This window comes from Salvelinus sp. IW2-2015, linkage group LG4q.1:29 (assembly GCF_002910315.2).
Source record: "Salvelinus sp. IW2-2015 linkage group LG4q.1:29, ASM291031v2, whole genome shotgun sequence".
NCBI classification, from domain to species: domain Eukaryota; kingdom Metazoa; phylum Chordata; class Actinopteri; order Salmoniformes; family Salmonidae; genus Salvelinus; species Salvelinus sp. IW2-2015.
In genome coordinates, this window is record NC_036842.1 from 66,241,606 (window position 1) to 66,264,999 (window position 23,394).

General features: G+C 41.7%; 2 protein-coding genes across 9 annotated transcripts in view; both read left to right on the forward strand.

Moving 5' to 3' along the window:
- LOC111962398 (myocyte-specific enhancer factor 2A-like) overlaps positions 1–14,954 on the forward strand; it is a 315,332-nt gene extending 300,378 nt beyond the window's left edge. For 2 of the 7 annotated variants that reach the window (XM_023985464.2, XM_070443040.1), the window contains exons 6-11: positions 2,958–3,005; positions 5,414–5,598; positions 7,538–7,561; positions 10,664–10,781; positions 10,941–11,064; positions 11,252–14,954. In XM_023985464.2, coding sequence (XP_023841232.1) covers positions 2,958–3,005; positions 5,414–5,598; positions 7,538–7,561; positions 10,664–10,781; positions 10,941–11,064; positions 11,252–11,651 — 899 coding nt within the window. In that variant the 3' untranslated portion in view covers positions 11,652–14,954. The remainder of the gene's footprint in view (positions 1–2,957; positions 3,006–5,413; positions 5,599–7,537; positions 7,562–10,663; positions 10,782–10,940; positions 11,065–11,251) is intronic. The other 5 variants (XM_070443043.1, XM_070443044.1, XM_070443045.1 and 2 more) reach the window with 3 other exon arrangements.
- Positions 1–23,394, forward strand: part of LOC111962396 (multiple C2 and transmembrane domain-containing protein 2) — a 264,113-nt gene that overhangs the window by 196,049 nt on the left and 44,670 nt on the right. The gene's annotated exons all lie outside the window — the stretch shown is intronic.

The window sequence follows — 23,394 nt, forward strand, 5'->3', positions numbered from 1 at the left end:
AAATTTCTTGTTAACAAACTATAGTTTTGGCAAGTCGGTTAGGACATCTACTTTGTGCATGACACAATTCATTTTTCCAACAATTGTTTACAGACAGATTATTTAACTTATAATTCACTGTATCACAATTCCAGTGGGTCAGAAGTTTACACACACTAAGTTGACTTTGTGCCTTTAAACAGCTTGGAAAATTCCAGAAAATTATCTCATGGCTTTAGAAGCTTCTGAAAGGCAATTGATATCTTTGAGTCAATTGGAGGTGTACGTGTGGATGTATTTCAAGGCCTACCTTCAAACTCAGTGCCTCTTGCTTGACATCATGGGAAATCAAAAGAAATCAGCCAGGACCTCAAAAATTGTAGACCACCACAAGTCTGGTTCATCTTGAGAGCAATTTCCAAACACCTGAAGGTACCACGTTCATCTGTACAAACAATAGTACGCAAGTATAAACACCATGGGACCACGCAGCCGTCATACCGCTCAGGAAGGAAACACATTCTGTCTCCTAGAGATGAATGTACTTTGGTGCCAAAAGTGCAAATCAATCCCAGAACAACAGCAAAGGACATTGTGAAGATGCTGGAGGAAACAGGTACAAAGGTATCTATATCCACAGTAAAACGAGTACTATATCGACATAACCTGAAAGCCGCTCAGTAAGGAAGAAGCCACTGCTCCAAAACCGCCATGAAAACCAGACTACGGTTTGCAACTGCACATGGAGACAAAGTTTGAAAAAATGTCCTCTGGTCTGATGAAACAAAAATATAACTGTTTGGTCAATATGACCATCGATATGTTTGGAGGAAAAAGGGGGAGGCTTGCAAGCCGAAGAACACCATCCCAACCGTGAAGCACGGGGGTGGCAGCATCATGTTGGTGGGGGTGCTTTGCTGCAGGAGTGACTGGTGCACTTCACAAAATAGATGGCATCATGAGGAAGAAAAATGATGTGGATATATTGAAGCAATATCTCAAGACATCAGTCAGGAAGTTAAAGCTTGGGCGCAAATGGGTCTTCCAAATGGACAATGACCCAAGCATACTTCCAAAGGTGGGCAAAATGGCTTAAGGAACACAAAGTCAAGGTATTGGAGTGGCCATCACAAAGCCCTGACCTCAATCCTATAGAAAATTTGTAGGCAGAACTGAAAAAGTGTGTGCCAGCAAGGAGGCCTACAAACCTGACTCAGTTACACCAGCTCTGTCAGGAGAATGGGCCAAAATTCACCCAACTTATTGTGGGAAGCTTGTGGAAGGCTACCCGAAACGTTTGAGCCAAGTTAAACAATTTAAAGGCAATGCTACCAAATACTAATTGAGTGTATGTAAACTTCTGACCCACTGGGAATGTGATGAAATAAATAAAAGCTGAAATAAATCATTCTCTCTACTATTATTCTGACATTTCACATTCTTAAAATAAAGTGGTGATCCTAACTGACCTAAGATAGGGCATTTTTACTAGGATTAAATGTCAGGAATTGTGAAAAACTGAGTTTAAATGTATTTGGCTAAGGTGTATGTAAACTTCGGACTTCAACTGTATACACTACCGGTCAAACATTTTAGAACACCTACTAATTCAAGGGTTTTTCTTTATTTTTGCTATTTTCTACATTGTAGAATAATAGTGAAGGCATCAAAACTATGAAATAACACATATGGAATTATGTAGTAGCCAAAAACAAATCAAAATATTTTTTATATTTGAGATTCTTCAAATTGCCACCTTTTGCCTTGATGACAGCTTTGCACACTCTTGACATTCTCTCAACCAGCTTCACCTGGAATACTTTTCCAACAGTCTTGAAGGAGTTCCGTCATATGCTGAGCACTTATTGGCTGCTTTGCGGCCCGACTCATCCCAAACCATCTCAATTTGATTGAGGTTTGGGGGTTATGGAGGCCAGGTCATCTGATGTGGAACGCCATCACTCTCATTCTTGGTAAAATAGCCCTTACACAGCCTGGAGGTGTGTTGGGTCATTGTCCTGTTGAATAACAAATGATAGTCCCACTAAGCCCAAACCAGGTGGGATGGCGTATTGCTGCAGAATGCTGTGATAGCCATGCTGGTTAAGTGTGCCTTGAATTCTAAATAAATCACTGACAGTGTCACGAGCAAAGCACCCCCACACCACACCATAACCTCCTCCTCCATGCTTCATGGTGGGATATACACATGCGGAGATCATCCGTTCACCCACACTGCATCTCAAAAAAACAAGGCAGTTGGAACCAAAAATCTCCAATTTGAACTCCAGACCAAAGGACACATTTCCACTAGTCTAATGTCCATTGCTCGTGTTTCTTGGCCCAAGTAAGTCTCTTCTTCTTATTGGTGTCTGAACAGTTGATGTTCAACTGAACAGTTGATGTTGATATGTGTCTGTTACTTGAACTCTGTGAAGCATTTATTTGGGCTGCAATTTCTGAGGCTCTAATGAACTTATCCTCTGCAGCAGAGGTAACTCTGGATCATRCCTGTGGCGGTCCTTATGACTGTACAGTTTTATCATAGCGCTTGATGGTTTTTGCGACTGCACTTGAAGAAACTTTCTTGAAATTTCCCGTATTGACTGACCTTCATGTCTTAAAGTAATGATGTACTGTCGTTTCTCTTTGATTATTTGAGCTGTTCTTGCCATAATATGGACTTGGTCTTTTACCAAATAGGGCTATGTTCTGTATACCCCCCTACCTTGTTACAACAAAACTGATTGGCTCAAATGCATTAAGAAGGAAAGAAATTCCACAAATTAACTTTTAAGAAGTCATACCTGTTAGTTGAATTGCATTCCAGGTGACTACCTCATGAAGCTGGCCGAGAGAATGCCAAGAGAGTGCAAAGCTGTCATCAAGGCAAAGGGGGGCTATTTAAGATTACCACTTCCAATGTGTATGTTTTTTCCTTTAAAAAGCATTCTAAACTGTATTTGTTTTATGTTAAGGGGACCTCCAAGTGAAATATGGATTGGCGTTCTTGGAACAACTACCGAGTGAGTGACTGTACTGTAATCTGTCACATACTGTGGCCCTGCTCTCTGTTTCCTGAGTCAAATCAATACCAGAGCACCCGCTAAAGAGTTTTTGTCCAGGCTCATTAATTATAATTTGCTCTCCTTTCCACTTAATCTATTAGAGGCTCTTGATTCACACCCATTAATCTTTTCTCATTAATGTGTATTCTCTTCCCTCACTGAGACTCATGTTCCTCTGGTGTTTGCTTAATGACAGTCAGGTCTGGTCAGATCTGCCTCACTTGCTCTACGGTTCATTCTAGTGAAAGCACAAGTTTATTTTGTCTTACGTTCAAATGAAAGCTAAATGTTTGAGTGGTACAGACAACCTCTTATGTAACTTTGCTCCCACAGTGGGCGGTGTTAATTACTTACAACAAAAAGTATATTTATTTACCCAAACAGAAACTAAACATAATTGTACATGTCCTGGGGTCATTCACTGAGGATTTGATGGCAGAAGAACCATTCTGGTTCAGAAAACAAATCCACAAATATGTTTCTGCCAAAAGGCTTGGCTCCCCTCTTGTGATCATTTTCTCATTTTAAAATTAACTGTGAGGTAAAAATAGTTGTTTCTGTCTTGTAACAGTGCCCCATTTAGAAACCATTTAAAGGTCTAAAAGGGATGCTGGCACTAATTACATTTAAGTATTTTCTTCATCAGCAATTTTTAGGCATGGTCATCTGTACCAATGTACACTACAGTTATTCTGCATGCTGCTTTTGTGCACAACTGGCTTTAGTCCATGTCAAATTAGCTTCAAGGAGCATGTTTCTCGTCCGTTAGGCCCTAGTTACTGCCTACACATCCACGTTTACGATGATGTCATAGCCTCTGATCATTATCAGAGAGCTGTGTTGCTGCACCTTTTACAGTCATATCAAGCAAGATAGGACCCTCCCCCTCCCAAACTCCAGCCCAGATATTGCCTCACTCGATTTGCCCGCRCACTCCCACAATGGTTTCTGAGTAGAGCCGAGAAGAGAAGAAACCTCTGTGTGGAAATCCACAACCAGAGTTTGCCTTTCAGAAAATAATTTATCTTTCTTAGAAATAAAGAATTCTGATTTGCACTGACTTATCAAATTTCCGATAGTGAAGATACTTTCTTTGCAATGGTTGTTGACCCAGATGGTACTCGTCCTCCAATGAACCTATGCTTATGTTAACGTATTGGATGTTTTGCCATAAGCAATAGCAGTGTCTGCTATTTTTAGGGTTTGGGTCATTTACATGGCTAATTATATGCGTGCACCTTGGATTTTGCAGCAGTCACTTCCAGTATAAGATGAAAGCGAGTGCTGGGAGCTATAGTAGTTTGCATTGCGTATGCTGTTGATTCAGCTGTGAGATACCATTGTATGTCTCATAACTGTTTATTTGGCCATGTATTGTGGTGTTTCTTATCTGTAGCTAGAGAGGTGATTGTTCCATTATTTCACAGAGCGAGGTCCTGCTTATTCTGCAGCTGGCTTGTGTTTCACTAGGCTCAATACAACACAATGGAGTACTCAGTTACTTGTTGAAGTGTGTCACTGATCTGTTGATGAAATAATAGATAGCATAGATTCTTTCATCCCTCTGTTTCAAATATATATGTTTACTATCTGTAATCTTAAAAAAAAAAGCTGAATAATGGATCAAAACAAGTTAGAAACTGCTATTGAATGTGCTTATACTCTCACGTTGATACCATAGCATTTCATTGATTTCATTGCATATATACCTCACATCAGTTCCATTCCATATATGCATGGTGTGACATGCATTGTAATGGTCCTTCTCCTGATCAGCTCTGAGATGGTGTCATTGCCCTGTGCTTTCTTTCACTTTGTTTTAGAGCTGCTGCCACAGGAAATGACTCTGGGTGGGGGGTAAACCAGCCTTATGACTCATTCTTATGACTCAAACCAGCCTTATGACTCGTTCACACAAATGTATATAGTACCACGAATACAGTACTATGAGTACATAGTTTTGTGTAGCCAGACATAGTATTCCCATATTGTCACTTTAAAAAAAGTAACAATCTTTTAGCAAAGTGTTTTACCCAACTGTAATGGCTTGCTATTCCCACCTTCAACAGCAGTCACAGTACATTTGTTAAGTGAATTGCTCCTCATCCCAGGATACAAGGAGTTGACTTTGATATCGTCACTCACAGCAAGAATGAAAGGCTCATCAATTCTGAAATGGACATTTTATTTTGGTAAATGTGCAGGATAATTATCAGAGTCTATTAAAACTTCCCAGAGGGTTGGGAACACTTAACGTTGCGTGCCGTGGCAAGCTATGCAGCTTTAAATGGTTGGAGATTTGGCAGATGCCTGTTGTTGTGGTGGCTCACAGTCCCGTGATGGCGTTTGTCTCTGTGTGTCTCCAGGGAGTGGCTTTGTCAACTCCAGGGGCTCTCCGGGACTCCTGGGCACACCCAGCGGGAACGGCCTGGGGAAAGTCATGCCCACCAAGTCTCCACCGCCCCCTGGAGTGAACATGGGGATGGGAAATCGCAAGCCAGACCTGAGAGTGGTGATCCCCCCGTCCAGCAAAGGCATGATGCCCCCACTGGTGAGTAGCCTACAGTCCCCACTCCTCACTGCACATGAGCAGACTGTAGGAACACTATGTATCTCTCAGTCCTAGGGCTGGCTCAGATTCTGGCTTAGAAGCATTCTCCTTTCCCCTCACATGTGTGCAACAGAGGGAGTTTTATTTTCCCTACACAGGATCGTGACGGTATCATTGTGGTATAGCGTGCCATGCTGGTAATGTTTTGGCGCAGGAGACAATGTCCTGAGGATATCAGTGCTGTCTGAGGACCCCTTTCTTCCTGGTGGGACTGGTTTACGTGCAGCTTAGATTCACTTCCATCAACAGCAATCAGCAAGTGGCATTCGTTCTCATGCTGCATTTTTATTTGATTACCTACAGGAGCAAGATTCTGGACAGTGCCAAGAACACAAACAGCACTATAGCTAGTTGGTCTATATTTCTGAGGCCCAGTCACTCAATTATTCATATTGAAATGATAGGCCCTCTCTAATTATTATAATGAAGGTGCAGKGCACCGGAGGCTGCACTAGACTGTCTCATCAATCTAAATGAGAAGAAAGAGAAAGAGGAAAAAAAGTGTTCAGAAATTGGCCAGTAATAGACTCTTTCCAACCTGCATGTTGCTGGAGCTCTCAGCAACGGGAGTTCCTCCAAGACACAGAGGCGTTGTTTGGATCAGGGGTGCCCGTGGCGTGGGCACCCTGATCCATCCACCAGCCTGGAGCAGGGGATCAACATGTGTATGGTACTGTTACCATGCCAGCATCTGGAAGTGGTAGAGCTCCATACGTCACAAAGACAAAGCATTATTTTAGATCTAACTGGTAGAATGGTTCAGACAGAGAGAATTTAGAAGTCCTGAATGTGCCAGTAGTATTGAGACGAAAGGGAGGGCCTGCTCTGCTCTGTCAGTGTAAACGCAACATTCCAGATAGGTTAAGGCTTTGGGGGCTGGCAGGTCTGCAGACAGCCTGTCATTAGGCCATAATGGTATTAAATTAATCACATCTCAGTGTGACAGAGTGGGGATGAAGGCTTAATCAGGGGCCCAGTGTGAGCCAGATAATATCTTGTCGCCCTTGTCGTGTCTTCCTGATGCTATTGATTGAGTGTGGTATTAAGACAGTCCTGGCCAGGGCACAGGGAAGTTGGAAGAGGGGCTTCCAGTTAGTTTCTTGTGTAGCAGAACAGTAGGCCTCAGATACAGAGAGACCCCAGTAATCCCTAGGTGAACAAAAAATGCACAATATGCAGGCTTAGTAGTACTGTATCAATATATTACATTGACTGGTACCTCGTTGACTACTTTACATGAGCTACAATGATGTTGTTACTTTACAGTTTTTCATTGAGTTGACCTAACTAGTCAGTTTTAGTTTCTTGAACACAGTTTATTTGAAAGTGGAGAGCCTTCCAAATGAGTCACGTTTGAGCCTCAGGATTGATGAAGTAATTAGATTGACATAGTTATGTATTGATGCGAGGTTAAGAACTTATTCAATGTGAGGTTAAGTCCAAGTCAAAGTGTGTTTGCTGACTTAAACTCTTCCCCTTAGAGTTTATCCATTTTGGTTTTACATCATTAACCTTCTGAGTAGCGAATAGTGGTGGATCCAAAATCATAGGTCAAACTCTGAAATGGTCACAAACACAATGCTAAAGTGTTATAACATGGTCATTTAGCAGACTCTTCTATCCAAAGTATTTCAGGGAAGTTCATGAGTCCACAAAGAAATTGATTGACATTGCATTTGACAAAGAGGGTTTCACAAGGTAACATGAATAGCAGAGGACAGAGTGAATTTGTAAGTCTAGAGGTCAGGCACGTCTAGATGACTTTTAGTTGTGGAATACAATCAGGCAATTAGGACTTTGGATTTCAAAAGGGTGACTGTAGAAGCCATCCTGACCTTCTCTTGTAACCCTGCCTCTTCTTCTCTTCTGTTGAGAGCAGTCAGAGGAAGAGGAAATGGATTTGGTGAGTTTTAAGAAATGGCTGAATGAGCACGCTTTAAATCGTAACAACAACAGAAAGAGGCATATAGATCAGTAATACGTGGTCAGGAGTGACAGCTGTACTTGAACTGTAGATTTGAATAACTTGAACTGGGTTTATTGAATTTATTTGATTTGATTGAATGCATTTTATTTTTATAAAGACTAAATTGAGAAATGAACAGCAGCATCAGTGTGTCACTGCATGTTTTAGGCCTGGCCTGTTAAAGATGCCTCAACCTGTCTAATGTGCTGTGCACCGCCACTCCCATGTGTTGTTCAGGGAATGCCAGACATCCTGCTGGGGTTTGTGTGTGTGTGTTTGTTTGTTTGCGAGTGAGCACACGATGCACATGTTCACAAGAACTATCAGACAGGTCCTACATCAATCTTGTGTCTGGTTACTTCAAGAAAGTAGTTTGGACAGACATCAAATATTATTTAGTCAAAACGAAAGGTTTCGTAATGTCACAAAAATTCCAAAGTAACTTCCCAAGAAGAGATTTCAGATCTTGGATTTATTTTCCTAATGGYGAGCGGCAGATTACTTCATTGTGGATTAAGTCTCTGAAGAAGTTTGTTTTTGATGATGTCACCTCGTTGGAGAGAATAGGAGCTGCGGATATTTATCATACTGTCATGATGCAATATTGCCTCAAATGTAACCCTCAGCTGCACTATATTACAAGTAACCATATCATATCATAAGGATATGCCTTATGTGTTTGCTACACTGATTGAGTAAAGGTGTCTCTTGATTTTATTCCCACCCAGATCCCAAACATGCTGCTCCTGCTAAATGTCATTTTGCCTCTATCAGGTGCTAGCAAATACAGTGCATTCGGAAAGTATTCAGACCCTTGACTTTTTCTACATGTTGTTATGTTACAGCCTTATTCTACATTTTATGAAATAGTTTTTTTTCTTAATAACTGTACACACAATACCCTATAATGACAAAGCAAAAACAGGTTTTTAGGAATGTTTGCAAATGTATAAAACATGTAAAACAGAAATATCACATTTACATAAGTATTCAGACCCTTTACTCAGTACTTTGTTGAAGCACCTTTGACAGTGATTACAGCCTCGAGTCTTCTTGGGTATGACGCTGCAAGCTTGGCACAGCTGTATTTGGGGAGTTTCTCCCATTCTTCTCTACAGATCCTCTCAAGCTCAGTCAGGTTGGATGGGGAGCATCGCTGCACAGCTATTTTCAGGTCTCTCCAGAGATGTTTGATCGGGTTCAAGTCTGGGCTCTGGCTGGGACACTCAAGGACATTCAGAGACTTGTCCAGAAGTCACTGTGTTGTCTTGGCTGTGTGCCTAGGGTTGTTGTCCTGTTGGAAGGTGAACCTTTGCCCCAGTCTGAGGTTCTGAGRGCTCTGGAGCAGGTTTTCATCAAGGATCTCTCTGTACTTTGCTCCATTAATCTATCCCTCAATCCTGATTAGTCTCCCAGTCCCTGRCTCTGAAAAACATCCCCACAGTATGATGCTACAACCACCATGCTTTACCGTATGGATGGTACCAGGTTTCCTCCAGACATGACGCTTGTCATTCAGGCCAAAGAGTTKAATCTTGGTTTCATCAGAGCAGAGAATCTTGTCCTTTAGGTGCCTTTTGGCAAACTCCAAGGGGGTTGTCATGTGCCTTTTACTGAGGAGTGGCTTCTGTCTGGCAACTATATGATGGAGGCCACTGTGTTCTTGGGGACCTTCATTACTATAGAKATTTTTTGGTACCCTTCCCCAGATCTGTGTCTCGACACAATCCTGTCTCAGAGCTCTACGGACAATTCCTTCGACCTCATCGCTAGGTTTTTGCTCTGACATGCACTGTTACCTGTGGGACCTTATGTAGACAGGTGTGTGCCTTTCCAAATCATGTCCAATCAATTTAATATTGTACAGGTGGACTCCAATCAAGTTGTTGAAACATCTCACGGATGAACAATGGAAACAGGATGCACCTGAGCTCAATTTTGAGTCTCATAGCAAAGGTTCTTTAAAAAAAATATACACATTTGCAAAAATGTCAAAAACCTGTTTTCGCTTTGTCATTATGGGGTAGTGTGTGTAGATTGATGAAACATTTTTATTCAATCCATTTAAGAATATGGCTGTAACGTAACAAAATGTGGAAAAAGGGAAGTCGTCTGAATACTTTCCGAATGCACTGTATGTCTCACTTTTAGATCAGAACAAACAAGTGAGGCATTCAAAGTTGATAGAGGTACATAATGGACAGAATGTTATATCCTCAGAAGATTTGAATAAAGCATGCATAGATCTATAAATTGTGGGAAATGAGTTCAGTGTGAGTGTGTGGGCCTGGTGAGTGTAGTAGGCTGCCTCAGAGCTTGTGTGGTCCTGTTGCTGCTGCATGAAGGCACTGCGTTGTGTGTGACTGTGCTTGGGACAGCATGCCAGCCACTGCAGCCAGGATTGCGGTTTTAAAGGAGTTAGTAGTAGCTACTGTATATTATCCAAATGTAGGACCCGTCTCTTTTTGTATTAGGCTTYAGAAATCTGCCATCTGTAAACAACTTGAGTGCTGAAGAGCATTTGCCTTAGCTTGTAAGGAAAATTGAATATGAAAAAGATTGCATATCAGCACCAATCCCACTATTGTATATGGTAAAACAATATCATATTTCACAACTATATTCCCTTATCCATAATCCCTACATTGAATATCTGTTAAGAGATTCATCCACAAACAACAGCCCTCTTCTCAATATTGGACAAAAACATGCAATGTCTTTCCTTAATGGGATTGAGTTTTATGCTTATTGCGCATATTGTCAAGCCGTTGTCATATAACAAGCCTCAATATGTTATCTGGATTGTAGCTACATGTGACATGAAGCTACAATGCCACCTCTTGGTGAAAAGTAGTATCACAACACATTTGTTCATTGTCACAATAATAATGGTCTTTATCAAGTTACTACTTAAAAACATATCAAATGTAATCTATAACAACTGACATTTTGTATAATTTGGGTTCACTACAGTAAGTCCTATAGGGCCATACTGTTGCTTTGTTCATTACATCTGTGTTTTCCTGGTTCTGTTTGCAGAACACCCAAAGGCTAAGCAGCTCCCAGACACTGGCCACCCCAGTAGTGTCTGTCACCACCCCCAGCCTGCCCCCTCAAGGCCTGGTCTACTCAGGCATGCCCAGCGCTTACAACACTGGTGAGTCTACCCCTCTGTCCCCTGCCACGGCTGCCTCAGCCCTGCCTGCCTGGCTGTTACTGATTGGCCTGGTCTCCTGTGGTGAGAGGTGTTGCTGCAGTAGCAGTTGGAGGGGGATTGTGTGTAACTCACTGTTCTCTGGTGCTGTTGTTGTTGCAGAGTACTCCCTGAGCAGTGCAGAGATCTCCTCCCTACAGGGCTTCGGCTCTCCAGGGCTCTCTCTGGGCTCCATGTCGGCATGGCAACAACATCAACTGGGCCAGGCAGCTCTCAGCTCTTTGGTGTGAGTAACACACTAGCAAACACACGCACATACACATTAAGAAACCCACACACGAACACACATTATATACACATTCAAAGTACATAGCTTGTACTCCTTCAAATATCCCTTTTCCAACCACCACTCCAAGAACCTGATCTATGTCACTTTCCAAATGGCCACTGAGCCCGTGCTGTTTCTCTCACAGGGGTGGTGGTCAACTACCTCAGGGCTCCAACCTCTCTATCAACACCAGCCAAAACATCAATATCAAGTCAGAACCCATCTCCCCTCCACGGGAGCGCGTCACCCCCTCTGGCTTCCACCAGCAGCAGCAACAGCAGCGGCAGCAGCAGCAGCAGCAGCAGCAGCAGCAGCAGCAGCAGCAGCAGCAGCAGCAGCAGGCGTCCAGCCGGCAGGACCTGGGCCGCTCACCAGTGGACAGCCTCAGCTCCTCCTGCAGCTCATACGATGGCAGCGACCGCGAGGACCACCGGCCAGACTTCCACTCCTCCTCCATGGGGCTGGGCAGACCCCCAACCGGCACCGAGGACAACAGGGCGAGCCCTTCTGTCAAGCGCATGCGCATGGACACCTGGGTGACATAGAGCCACCTGGTCAAGCCTCCAGTCACCAGCTAGTCAGAGGGAGGGAGGGAGGGAGGGGGTAGACTTGGGGGAGAGATGGATGGGGTAGGAAAGGTCCTTATAGTTATCAMTATAATATTATTATTTAACTCCATTTCATTTTGTAAGAAGGAGAATGGCAAATACAATTAAAGGACATATCTAAATGAAATACGTCTCACATGAATAAGAAGAGTATTCAAGTAGTTGGACTGATTTATGTACACAAACAGACGTTATCAGGTACTGGGTGCAATCAGATTATGTTTGCAGGAGTCCGATGTTCAAAGAAAAAGAAAATGAAACAATCTAGTTTATTGTAGTCACTGGTCTAGTCTGGCACTTACTTGTAGTTGCTGTTTTTGCTGTTGTGGTTGCAAGTTGCAAACAATCAAAAGAAATTCAGAGTGTTGCCTACTGGCTGAGGGCCCCTGCTTGTGGCGTCCACTGTTAGAGCTCAAGTTTCACAACATGATGGTGTAACCGCATACACCTTTAAGCTCATACAATGTTGACTCAATTTGTCTCTTCTATTAAGTTATTAAATCAAATCGATGTGAAATCTAATTTTAAAACAAAATCGACCTCAGAGACACTACAACATAGTTGTTTTTAATTTGAAAGAGGTAGAATTTCTCTCGTGGGGTTTGAGACAGGAAAAACTATCATGTATGGGAAGGACATGGCTCAGAGTCATGTGATTAGTTCTAAAAGAGAGGAAAAGTATATTGCAATAATAACATATTCATTTTATAATCTGATATGGGAAATTAAGATAATGGGAAATCGTCCAGTTGAACTGGTAGCATAGTAATAGTAAGAAATATTCTCATTGCTCCAACAAGTCATTGGTAATGTAAGCCAAAGCTGTACTGTATGTTTATTTCTGTTATTTTGTAGCTATGTTTTCCTAGCAATTTTCTCAAAAACAATTGTTTATCTTAGCTATGTTTTTACTGTGCTCTGTTACAACCAATATGAAGACATGCAAGCCAGATCTTGAATCAATATCTAAAGCCATGAACAGTTGCTGTTCTGTTTGTAAAATTCTAAATTTGAGCCAAATGTTTTCTTTTGTTATGTAAATAGCAACTTTAATATTTATCACCTTGGTGTAGCTAAGTACGTATGTATTGTACCATCACCAGATTCAAGAAAAAGGTATATTTTTGTGGATTACTGCCATGTTTACCCAGCGAGATCCTTATTAAGTAGAGTATTCACTGGTTAATATTTACTATTTTGTTAATTATACTGTGCTTTCTTAAAATTTTTGTTATTACCGTTTTAAATCAGTGGATTTATTTCCAGAGTCGTTTTTTGGGTCATTTTCCCTTTAATAGTGGTGAATGTCTGTCCCTAGGAAATTGTAATAACAGTGCTGTGAGGTTAAAGTTCCTGTATACCGTATGTTGTGAAGGAAAATCGCAATGCGAAGGATAACATGGTTCCTTCTATTGTGTTAACTATTTACCTGCAGCTGCTGGATACTCTGCCAACTTTCAAACCCAAGGTCCCATCTCAGCATTGAAAAACCGCCCATTGTGATTGTGCTTAGCTCAATCGAAAGACATGCCATTTCATGAACCATGCCAATAAACCRATTTATGGTTAATTAAATTGTCCATTGATAGATCACTCTGGTGAATTTTTTCACACTGAGTAAACTAAGTTACAAACGTTGTAAATATCATAGCCTAAATGTACATCTCAGTCATGATTATGTATAAAATGTATCCATTTTATAAATTGGCACAGTAAAATATCCTTTGTAAATGCCCCATCACTAGTAGGAAATGAATAATCCAGAAATCATGATGACATAAACAGGGTGTGGTACTGGTGAGGGGAAACAGCCATTTGCTGTTTCACTGTTGTATGTTTGCCTGTGTGAGCATATCAGACCATGCAGAGGCATTTAGGTCATTGTCTGTTACAGGTGGCCCTGGTTTCATTAGAACCAATCCTCACAGTGGCAAAGTGTCAGAGAATTCAGCAGCTTAAACATAGTAGAGACAATGCAACTGAATTGACTTGATCTCACACTGCCGGATTGCACACATTTGTATGAGAATTGTGTTGTACAAAAGGAGTCTCTCTTTATATTTGCTATATTTTCCCTTGTGTGTTTCTTCTCCATGCCTACCTCCACCCCTTTCATCTGATCCATAGCAGTTGGCTATAAGCCAATAGTGATATATGTAGTTTACAACTCATACTCTGTCCAGATGGGACCCCAACAAAATGTGACTTAAAGGGTCCAGTCTACTATTAGATGTTATTGCAAGTCCCTTATAGTCACCCTCAGTACTAGAATGAAGATTTGCGGATATGATGAAGTAGGAACTATGTGCTTAGGGCCGACAGGGCCTGAGCAGATGAAAATATGACTGTTAACCTTTAGTCCTTAAGTGCCACTGTGTGAGGGAGCTTGATAGGCAGTTGCACATCAATTTGAAATCATGTAAACCTTTTTGAACACACATTGTTTTCCTCAGTCTTGATCAATTCAGAAATATTTAGAAACACAACATAACTTATTAATATCAAATTTAACATTTCAGGTTACAGAATAGCAATAATACCATTACACTCTTCTTAAAAGGCAGTAGCAGTCTTTTTTTATAACTTCATCACACAATTACATGCACACTTTAGCACTTGATAGGATATCAGGGAATTTTTCTAGGTTCACTCTTTATATGCACGGTTAGAAAATAGCCTTATCCCAAAGAATTACTCATGTTATACATCAAGAAAAGCCTCACAAAGCTCCAAACGTGCACTCCTACAGCTAAAGAAGCTGACATACATTACAGTACATAGACTGGATAATCTTGCCCACCCTGCACTCCCCTGAAATCAGATTCACACAAGGAATGTATTGAGAATGTAAAGGGATAGACTTGCTCTTTTGGTCCATGTGCTGTGTAAAAACATGCACAACTATTGAATGTGAAAGAACAGGATTTAAGGAGACAACAGAACTTTGTTTGAAGTACTTTCTTCACTTTGCTTTGCAAGAGTAAGCCTACACTGCTTTGCTTTATGGCTTTTACAAAACAGAACTATGTGTTTGGTAATTGTTGTAGTTAATAGTTCACTTAAAGAAGCTGTTTGCGGTTTGGATGCTCAAACCGTTTGGCGGCACAAGCTGGACTTTGTTGCCATGAATGAAACAAACTGTTTCAAAATCAAGAGAGAATTTTAAGTTCATCTGCATTTTATTTCCCTTGAATGTGTTGTTTTATCTTCATTATACAATAAATATTCTAGTGAACTTTTTATTGAATYACTAAGATACCAAGCTAGAGATTGTTGTACACATTTGTATTCTACATTCACTAAAAGTAAAACTATTGGCTTTTACTGTGTATTTTAGGTTCTCTCACTCATCCTGTATGAAATGAAGTGAACAACTCCCTTACCTAGATTTTGTCCACCTGTGAAGTCCCAAACAATAGAGACTGTCAGCTTTATTAAACACCTAAATGTATGCTTGAACACTAACTCTATGTGCCTTCATATGGGAGTGATGGAGAGGAAAGTGTCCTAATTATTTACATGCATCATTTTATGTTCACAAAAGGTCAGCACAAGTTGGCTCTCATAATACAGAAGTGCAGGAAGTGCGTTTTCAAACCGAATAGTTCACATTGTCATTGATCTTTTTGGAAAACCTTCATGCAGACACTACAGGCTATTATACATTGAGTATACAACACCCTAAAAACACCTGCTCTTTCCATGACATAGACTGACCAGGTGACAGCTATGATTCCTTATTGATGTCACTTGTTAAATTGTTAAATCCACTTCAAGGGGAGGAGACGGGTTAAAGAAGGATTTGAGACAATTGAGAAATGGATTGTGCGTGTTTGCCATTCAGAGGGTGAATGGGCAAGACAAAATATTTAAGTGCCTTTGAACTGGGTATGGTAGCAGGTGCCAGGCGTACTGGTTTGTGACAAGAACTGCAAACATTGTAGTCAACATGGGCCAGCATCCCTGTGGAACGCTCAACACCTTGTACAGTCCATGCCCCAACAAATTGAGGCTGTTCTGAGGGCAAAGGTGGGGGTTCAACTCAATATTAAGAAAGGTGTTCCTAATGTTTCGTATACTCACTGTACACACAGGCAGGAATGTTGAACTACAGTTGTGCAGTACCAATGCTTACTGGCAGGTGAATGTGAAAAATATTCTGGAACTCCTGCATAGCCTGACCATAATCGATACATTTATTAGCCATCATATGCTAACTTTAATACTACCAGTAAAATAGGAGGACCCTACTGTCAGGGTGTGTGAAGCATAAATAGTCAGATGGAATCAGGTGCAACATGCTGTTGTATATTTACAGGTAAGCTGGATCCACAAGTATTTACAAGACATTGATGAACTCTGTCCTACGTAGACTTTCAAAATAACAAAGAATAATCGAAATAGCCAATAACTGAAACGATGACTGGCTTCTGCAGAGTGCCTCCAAACTAGGCAGATRGCCTATAACTGAACAGGTAGGCTATTTCATCAATAATATGTAATCCTATAATCAATATTTCTCTAAAGCCAATATACCAAATAGCCAATACATTTCACAATATCAGGATATACCCTGTAAAATCACAAGCATTCAATGGATAAAGATATTAGGAAAACACACCACAACATAGCCCAAAGGCCGGCAGATGGCGATATTGAGTCGTTTCATCTTACCATACAAAGTTAATGTTAGTAACTGGCTATAGACTCATATCCCCCGTGAACTGGTTTGCAAATTCAGCATTCTCCATTCAGGCTGCAAAAGCGTCGATGTCCTCCTTAATTCGATTTAATGGCGAGAAGGCAGAAGAAAACTTGGAAAATATGCCTACATTTTTATGAAACACCATTTTCCACCACAGAGTACGAGTGTATAGGCAGCTGCATAAATTCCTTTTCTACGATAAGATGAAATGACTCAATATCACCATCTGCCAGCCTTTGGGCTAGAAAGTGAGTTGGCAGCAGGTCGGTGATACAATGCAGTGGTGTAAAGTTAAGTAAAAATACTTTAAAGTACTACTTAAGTATTTTTGGGGGGTATCTGTACTTTACTATTTATATTTTTGACAACTTTTACTTCACTACATTCCTATAGAAAATATTGTACTTTTTACTCCATACATTTTCCCTGACAACCAAAAGTAATTGTTACATTTTGAATGCTTAGCAGGACCGGAAAATTGTGAAATTCACGCACTTATCAAGAGAACACATGGTCATCCCTACTGCTTATGGTCTGGCGGATACACCAAACACAAATGCATATTTTGTAAATAATGTCTGAGTGTTGGAGTGTGCCCCTGGCTATCCGTACATTTTGTAAATGAGAAAATTATGCCGTCTGCTTTGCTTAATATATGGATTTTTACTTTTGATACTTAAGTATATTTTAGCAATTACATTTACTTTTAATAGTTAAGTATATTTAAAACCAAATACTTTTAGACTTTTGCTCAAGTAGTATTTTACTGGGTGACTTTCACTTTTACTTGAGTAACTTTCTATTAAGGTATCTATAAGTATGACAATTGGGTACTTTTTCCACCACTGATTAATAAAATAAATGTATTCACATGCCATTGTGTAATAACTGTGGGACATATCAACAGGAATATGTGCTTGTAATCGTTGGAAATATGAAACATTTTCAATCTTAAAAAACTACACACACTATATCAGGGGTACGCAACCCTGTCCTGGAGTGCCGCAGGTACTGCAGGATTTTGTTCAAACTAGGCACAACACCGGACCGACTGAGCTAATTGATTAGTTCAGTTATTGCCTAAATTCAACACACCTGGTCTTCCAGGTTGGTTAAATCAAAAACATGAAGCGRCTGCAGCACTRCAGGACCAGGGTTACCTACCCCTGCACTAAATATACTAAAGTAAAGTATGTGGACACCCCTTCAAAGTAATGGATTCAGCTATTTATGTTGTTGACAGGTGTATAACATCAAGCACACCGCCATGCAATCTCCATAGACAAACATTGGTAGTAGAATGGCATTATTGAAGAGCTCAGCAACTTTCAACGTGGCACCGTCATAGGATGCCACCTTTCCAACAAGTCAGTTCATCAAATTTCTGCCCTGCTACTTCTGCCCTGGTCAACTGTAAGTGATGTTATTGTGAAGTGGAAACGTCTAGGAGCAATAACAGCTCAGCCGCGAAGTGGTAGGCCTCACAAGCTCACAGAACAGGACCGCCGAGTGCTGAAGAGCGTAAAAATCGTCTGTCCTCGGTTGCAACACTCACTACCAAGTTCCAAACTGCTTCTGGAAGCAACATCAGCTGTCCCTCTGGAGAACTGTCCGTCGGGAGCTTCATGAAATGGGGTTCCATGGCCGAGCAGCCACACACAAGCCTAAGGTCCCAATGKGCAGTGCCAAGCGTCGACTGGAATGGTGTAAAGATTGCCACCATTGGACTCTGGAGCAAAAAAACAATAAGCCCTAAGACCTAAGTAAAGGGCTTTCCAGACAGGAAGTGGCAGCAGAGTTTCCCATTCATTCTCAATTAAGATAGGCGGAGGCGGAATTCTACCCAGACGGAGAGGTCAGCGGTGCTCAGTCAGTGGACTGCCATCAGACAATAATATGGTGTAAATAAGGATGTCCTTTGTGAAGGTACTTAGAAATACATGCTCTTGCTTCCAGACAGGTTTGACGAATGGTGGAGAGCAACCACAGGGTCAAACAGGCCACACCAGTCCCAGGTTTCCATATAGCGATAAGAGTGTTTTAATGATGCATATTTCCCATGCATTGAAGATGATGCACTTAGCGACCGTTCTTGCTATGTTACGTTGGAGCATATGTCTATACGCCCCATTATCTGTGTATTAGAGATGTCGACGTAGATTATTTTTAGTTTTTTTATGGAATCTTTATTTAACTAGGCAAGTCAGTTAAGAACARATTCTTAATTACAATGACGGCCTACCAAAAGGCAAAAGGCCTCCTGCGGGGACGGGGGCTTGGATTAAAAATAGAATAAAAAAWATATATAAATATAGGACAAAACACACATCACGACGAGAGACAATACTACATAAAGAGAGACCTAAGACAACATAACAAGGCAGCAACACAACATAACAACAACATGGTAGCAACACATAATGGTAGCGGCACAAAACATAGTACAAACATTATTGGGCACAGACAACAGCAAGAAGATAGAGACAACAATACATCACTGAAGTAACTGGCTATAGACTCCAGAACACTGAACTCTAGTGCTCCACTAGTGCATGTTTTTGGGGTTCAGTGTTCTGGGCCACCTGTGCATGGTACTGGAAGAGGTCCAGTGTGCATGTGTAAAGTAACCAGGCAGGATTTTGGACTGTTTGAGATAGAGGGCAACAGGCCACCTGCAACAGGGGCTTGCCCACTCTGGGCCCCAAGTCCTCGCTTTTAACTGGTTGCCAAGCTGGGGCTTCTTTCATGTGTGCCTGAGCTCTAAGACATTGGCAAATATTGAACAAGGCTTGGTCCAGACTCAAATGCATCGGTTGTCACAGAGTCACCACTGTTATGCAGAGAAGATCAGTGTGTGAGCATCGCTAGGCCTGTTGTATTAACATCCGTGTGTGGACAAAGCTATTGTTGATTCTCAGCAAACATAAATGCTCACTTTTGATGAGCTTAGGCTTTACCATGTTGCACTGTAAACAAATGGAGATGAATGAAAGAAACAGAGCCTGGATATGTTTTCTACAGACAAGTGATGCAGTGATTGGATGTTAGTGCTGGAGATCAGTAGTACTAGATCACAGCCATAGCCAGCATTCTTTACTCAGACTCCATGACTCAGAATCCATCTGTATCATATTGTTTGCCCAATAATAATATGTACATCAAAGCATTCCTGTGTATGTACTTTCCTTTTAATTTCTGTGGCTACAGAATGTACAAATGTTAGACATACTGTACAGTAACTCATCTTTTGGGTCCATTAGTGACCTGCTGTTCCTTTGTTTTGAAGCACTTCCATAACTTGAGGATTTCCGTGTCCACACTGTAGGCCTGTTTGTTTGCTCAACAAATGATCTCTATTTATTTAAAGTGGCGAATGATCGTCATTGTGCCTTTACTTTACCTTTGTAAATGGTCTGTGAAGAATAGTAACGACTAGCCCAACAATTTACTCTTAAGGAGTGTAGGCGAGCCTACCGTTACGTCTTAAGATTGTTACGTTCCCCAATAAGAAACCCAAAATATCACTCCTCAACAGCAAAAGGTAACTAACAAATGAGCCACTGACAACCAGAAGGAAACAGGTGGGTTTATAAAATGTGTTCCGAAAGGCATCCATGGGGGTTCCTCCTGACTGGGTGCTGGCAAAGCAACCTCGAGTAGGATCTTAAACACCATGGACGCCCACTCGCTTTATCAGACAAACTAAAGGAAAAGAAAACCCACAACAGGTAAGGGAGTGCAAATAAAACAGGTGAGACAAGATAAAAGGCTTGGTTTCACAACTTAGAGAGAGTGCTAAACAGCAGTCGTTCAACAGCTCTCATGCCAACTAGAGCATTGGGTCTGCAGCTCTTAAATATCACCTGTTGTAACGATCGTTGTTGGAAGGATGGTCGGACCAAGATGCAGCGTGGGGTAGGTTAATCATTTTTATTTATGATAACCGGCACAAAACAAGAAAGAGTAACAAACTAAACGTACAGCTTTGTAGGGCGAAAAAGCAACAATACAAAATCAAGATCCCACAACCACAGTGGGGAAAAGGCTGCCTAAATATGATCCCCACTCAGAGACAACGATGGACAGCTGCCTCTGATTGGGAACCATACCAGGCCAACATAGAAATACAAAAACTAGAGTACCCACCCTAGTCACACCCTGACCTAACCAAAATAGAGAATAAAAGTCTCTCTAAGGTCAGGGCGTGACAGTCTACCCCCCCCCCCCCCCAAAGGTGCGGACTCCAGCCGCAAAATCTGACTCTATGGGGGAGGGGTCCGGGTGGGCATCTAGCCTCGGTTGCGGCTCCGGTTCGGGACGTAGACCCCGCTCCGCTCCCGCTTCCGTGGAACTGGACCGTGGATCGTCGCCGGAGGCTCCGGACCGTGGATCGTCGCCGAAGGCTCTGGACCGTGGATCATCGCCGGAGGAACCGGTACCGTGGATCGTCGCCGGAGGACTTCCGGACCGTGGATCGTCGCCGGAGACTCCGGAACGTGGATCGTCGCCGAAGGCTCCGGACCGTGGATCATCACCGGAGGAACCGTACCGTGGATCGTCGCCGGGGAATCCGGACCGTAGATTGTCGCCGGAGGCTCCGGACCGTGGATCATCGCCAGAGGAACCGGACCGTGGATCATCGCCGGGGACTCCGGACCGTAGATCGTCGCCGGAGGCTCCGGACTGGGAACCCTCGCTGAAGGCTAGGGACTGGGAACCCTCGCAGGAGSCTCCATACTAGGAACCCTCGCAGGAGGCTCTGGACTGGGAACCCTCACTGGAGGCTCTGGACTGGGAACCCTCGCAGGAGGCTCCGGACCATGGATCATCACTGGAGGCTCCGGGCCATGGATCATCACTGGAGGCTCCGGGCCATGGATCATCACTGGAGGAACCATACCAGGCCAACATAGAAATACAAAAACTAGAGTACCCACCCTAGTCACACCCTGACCTAACCAAAATAGAGAATAAAAAGGCTCTCTAAGGTGAGGGTCTGACACCTGTGCCAGCACCGGTGAAACTAACAACTGACTAACGAGGGGCCAGGTGCAACACATCCTGACCAACGAAAATGACTCCAGTCAGTGCAAGTCCACACCCAAATATAACCAACCTCGAAATTGAAAACCAAAGCCTGTAACAATGTTATTATGTTATTTTATTATGTTATTTTCAGAGGTAGACTTGCTCTGGCAGCCAAAGCAGCCATCAAACGTGATTCGATTATCAATTGCAATATGGTTCTAGAAACATAAAGCCCTTTACTTTCATATCACTTCAAAATCATTTCACAAATGCAAAACATYCACTTCCTGTACACTAGTGGATGCTCCTCAGAGGAGGAAGAGATGACCATCCTAGTCAGTGAATTTAAGAAGAAAAATAAATAGTGAAACATTAAAAAACTTTTTATGAAACTATACTAAATCTATTCACGTCACCAAAAAAACAGATTAAAACACACTGTTTTGCAATAAAGGTCTATAGTAGCTCAACAGCACTCTCTAGGTTAGCTCCATGGTGTAGCCAAAGGACAGCTATTTTCTGTCCTCTGGGTACATAAACTTCAATACAGTACCTAGGAGGCTCATGGTTCTCACTCCCTTCTATAGACTTACACAGTAATTGAGACGACTTCCGAAGGACGTCCTCCAACCCATCAGAGCTCTTGCAGCATAAACTGACATGTTGTCCATCCAATCAAAGGATCAGACAATGAATCTAGTATAATTATAAGTATAAGCTACCGCTAGCTAGCACTGCAGTGCATAAAGTGTTTTGAGTAGTTAACTCAAAGAGAGAAACACAATAGTTGAACAGTTTTGAACAAATACATTTCTTAAATTTTTTGGGAGAAGCAGCAGAGATAGCTAGCTATATTTTGTTGTATTCTTTTCTTCTTCGTTTACCTTTCACTTGCTAGTGCAGCTAATTTAGTCTACTCAATAACCGGACACAAACAGAGATTAATGCTATTTTGTGTGCTCGAACAGCCGAAAGAACCCTCACCGAAGTCCAAAACTAACAAATTATTCTGAACTGTTTTGGCTCGGAAGAATGCGGATGCTTTTAGCAGTACAATCTTCACTAGCATACAGATTATGGCTAAAGAACTAGTGGAGGAATGTACATAAGCACATACCTTAAAGGTTATAGAAATCATACCTTGTGGTAAATAAGAACTCATGTGTAAGCAGTTACAACAAATTACAAATCTCTATATATATACAAATTGCTGGACATGAGGCCGCCACGTGCAAATCAATTGGCTAGCAAAAATACCAAGTCGGTGTGTTAAAGTAAAAAACGACATAACACAATATGCATTATGATAAGGTACACACACAATAGTTGAACAGTTTTGAACAAATACATTTCTTAAATTTTTTGGGAGAAGCAGCAGAGATAGCTAGCTATATTTTGTTGTATTTTTTTCTTCTTCGTTTACCTTTCACTTGCTAGTGCAGCTAATTTAGTCTACTTTGTTGCATGAACACAAACGTGTACAAAGTTATTGTAAGTAAGGAAATAACAAAGGCAATGTTGGCACCAGGGTAAAATTCCCTGCTGCTTTCAACAAGTTAGGGCAGGTTCTGCCGCAGAATATGCACATTTCTGCATATGCAGAAACAGGTGAGTGACGTAGCACCCAAAATGGCAGGGAATATTGTACGCTAACCCTAACCCTATAAAGATGTGTAATAACTTAACCTTTTGTTTTTTGAAAACGATGCCTCCCTGGTATGAAAGATACATTCCTTATGTTTCCAAAACCGTACCACAGGAACACACAATGTGTGTTCAGACCGACTGTCGGAGCTCTTAACAAAAATTCCCCGGTAAGAAGATACCTTCATCAATATGCGCTAAAGGTAGTTTGCATCTATGAATGGGGTAAGTAAAGACATACAAGCTAGTTCACCACTTAAACCTGCTGTTGGTGGACAGGAAGCATTACCTTGTGATGAAACT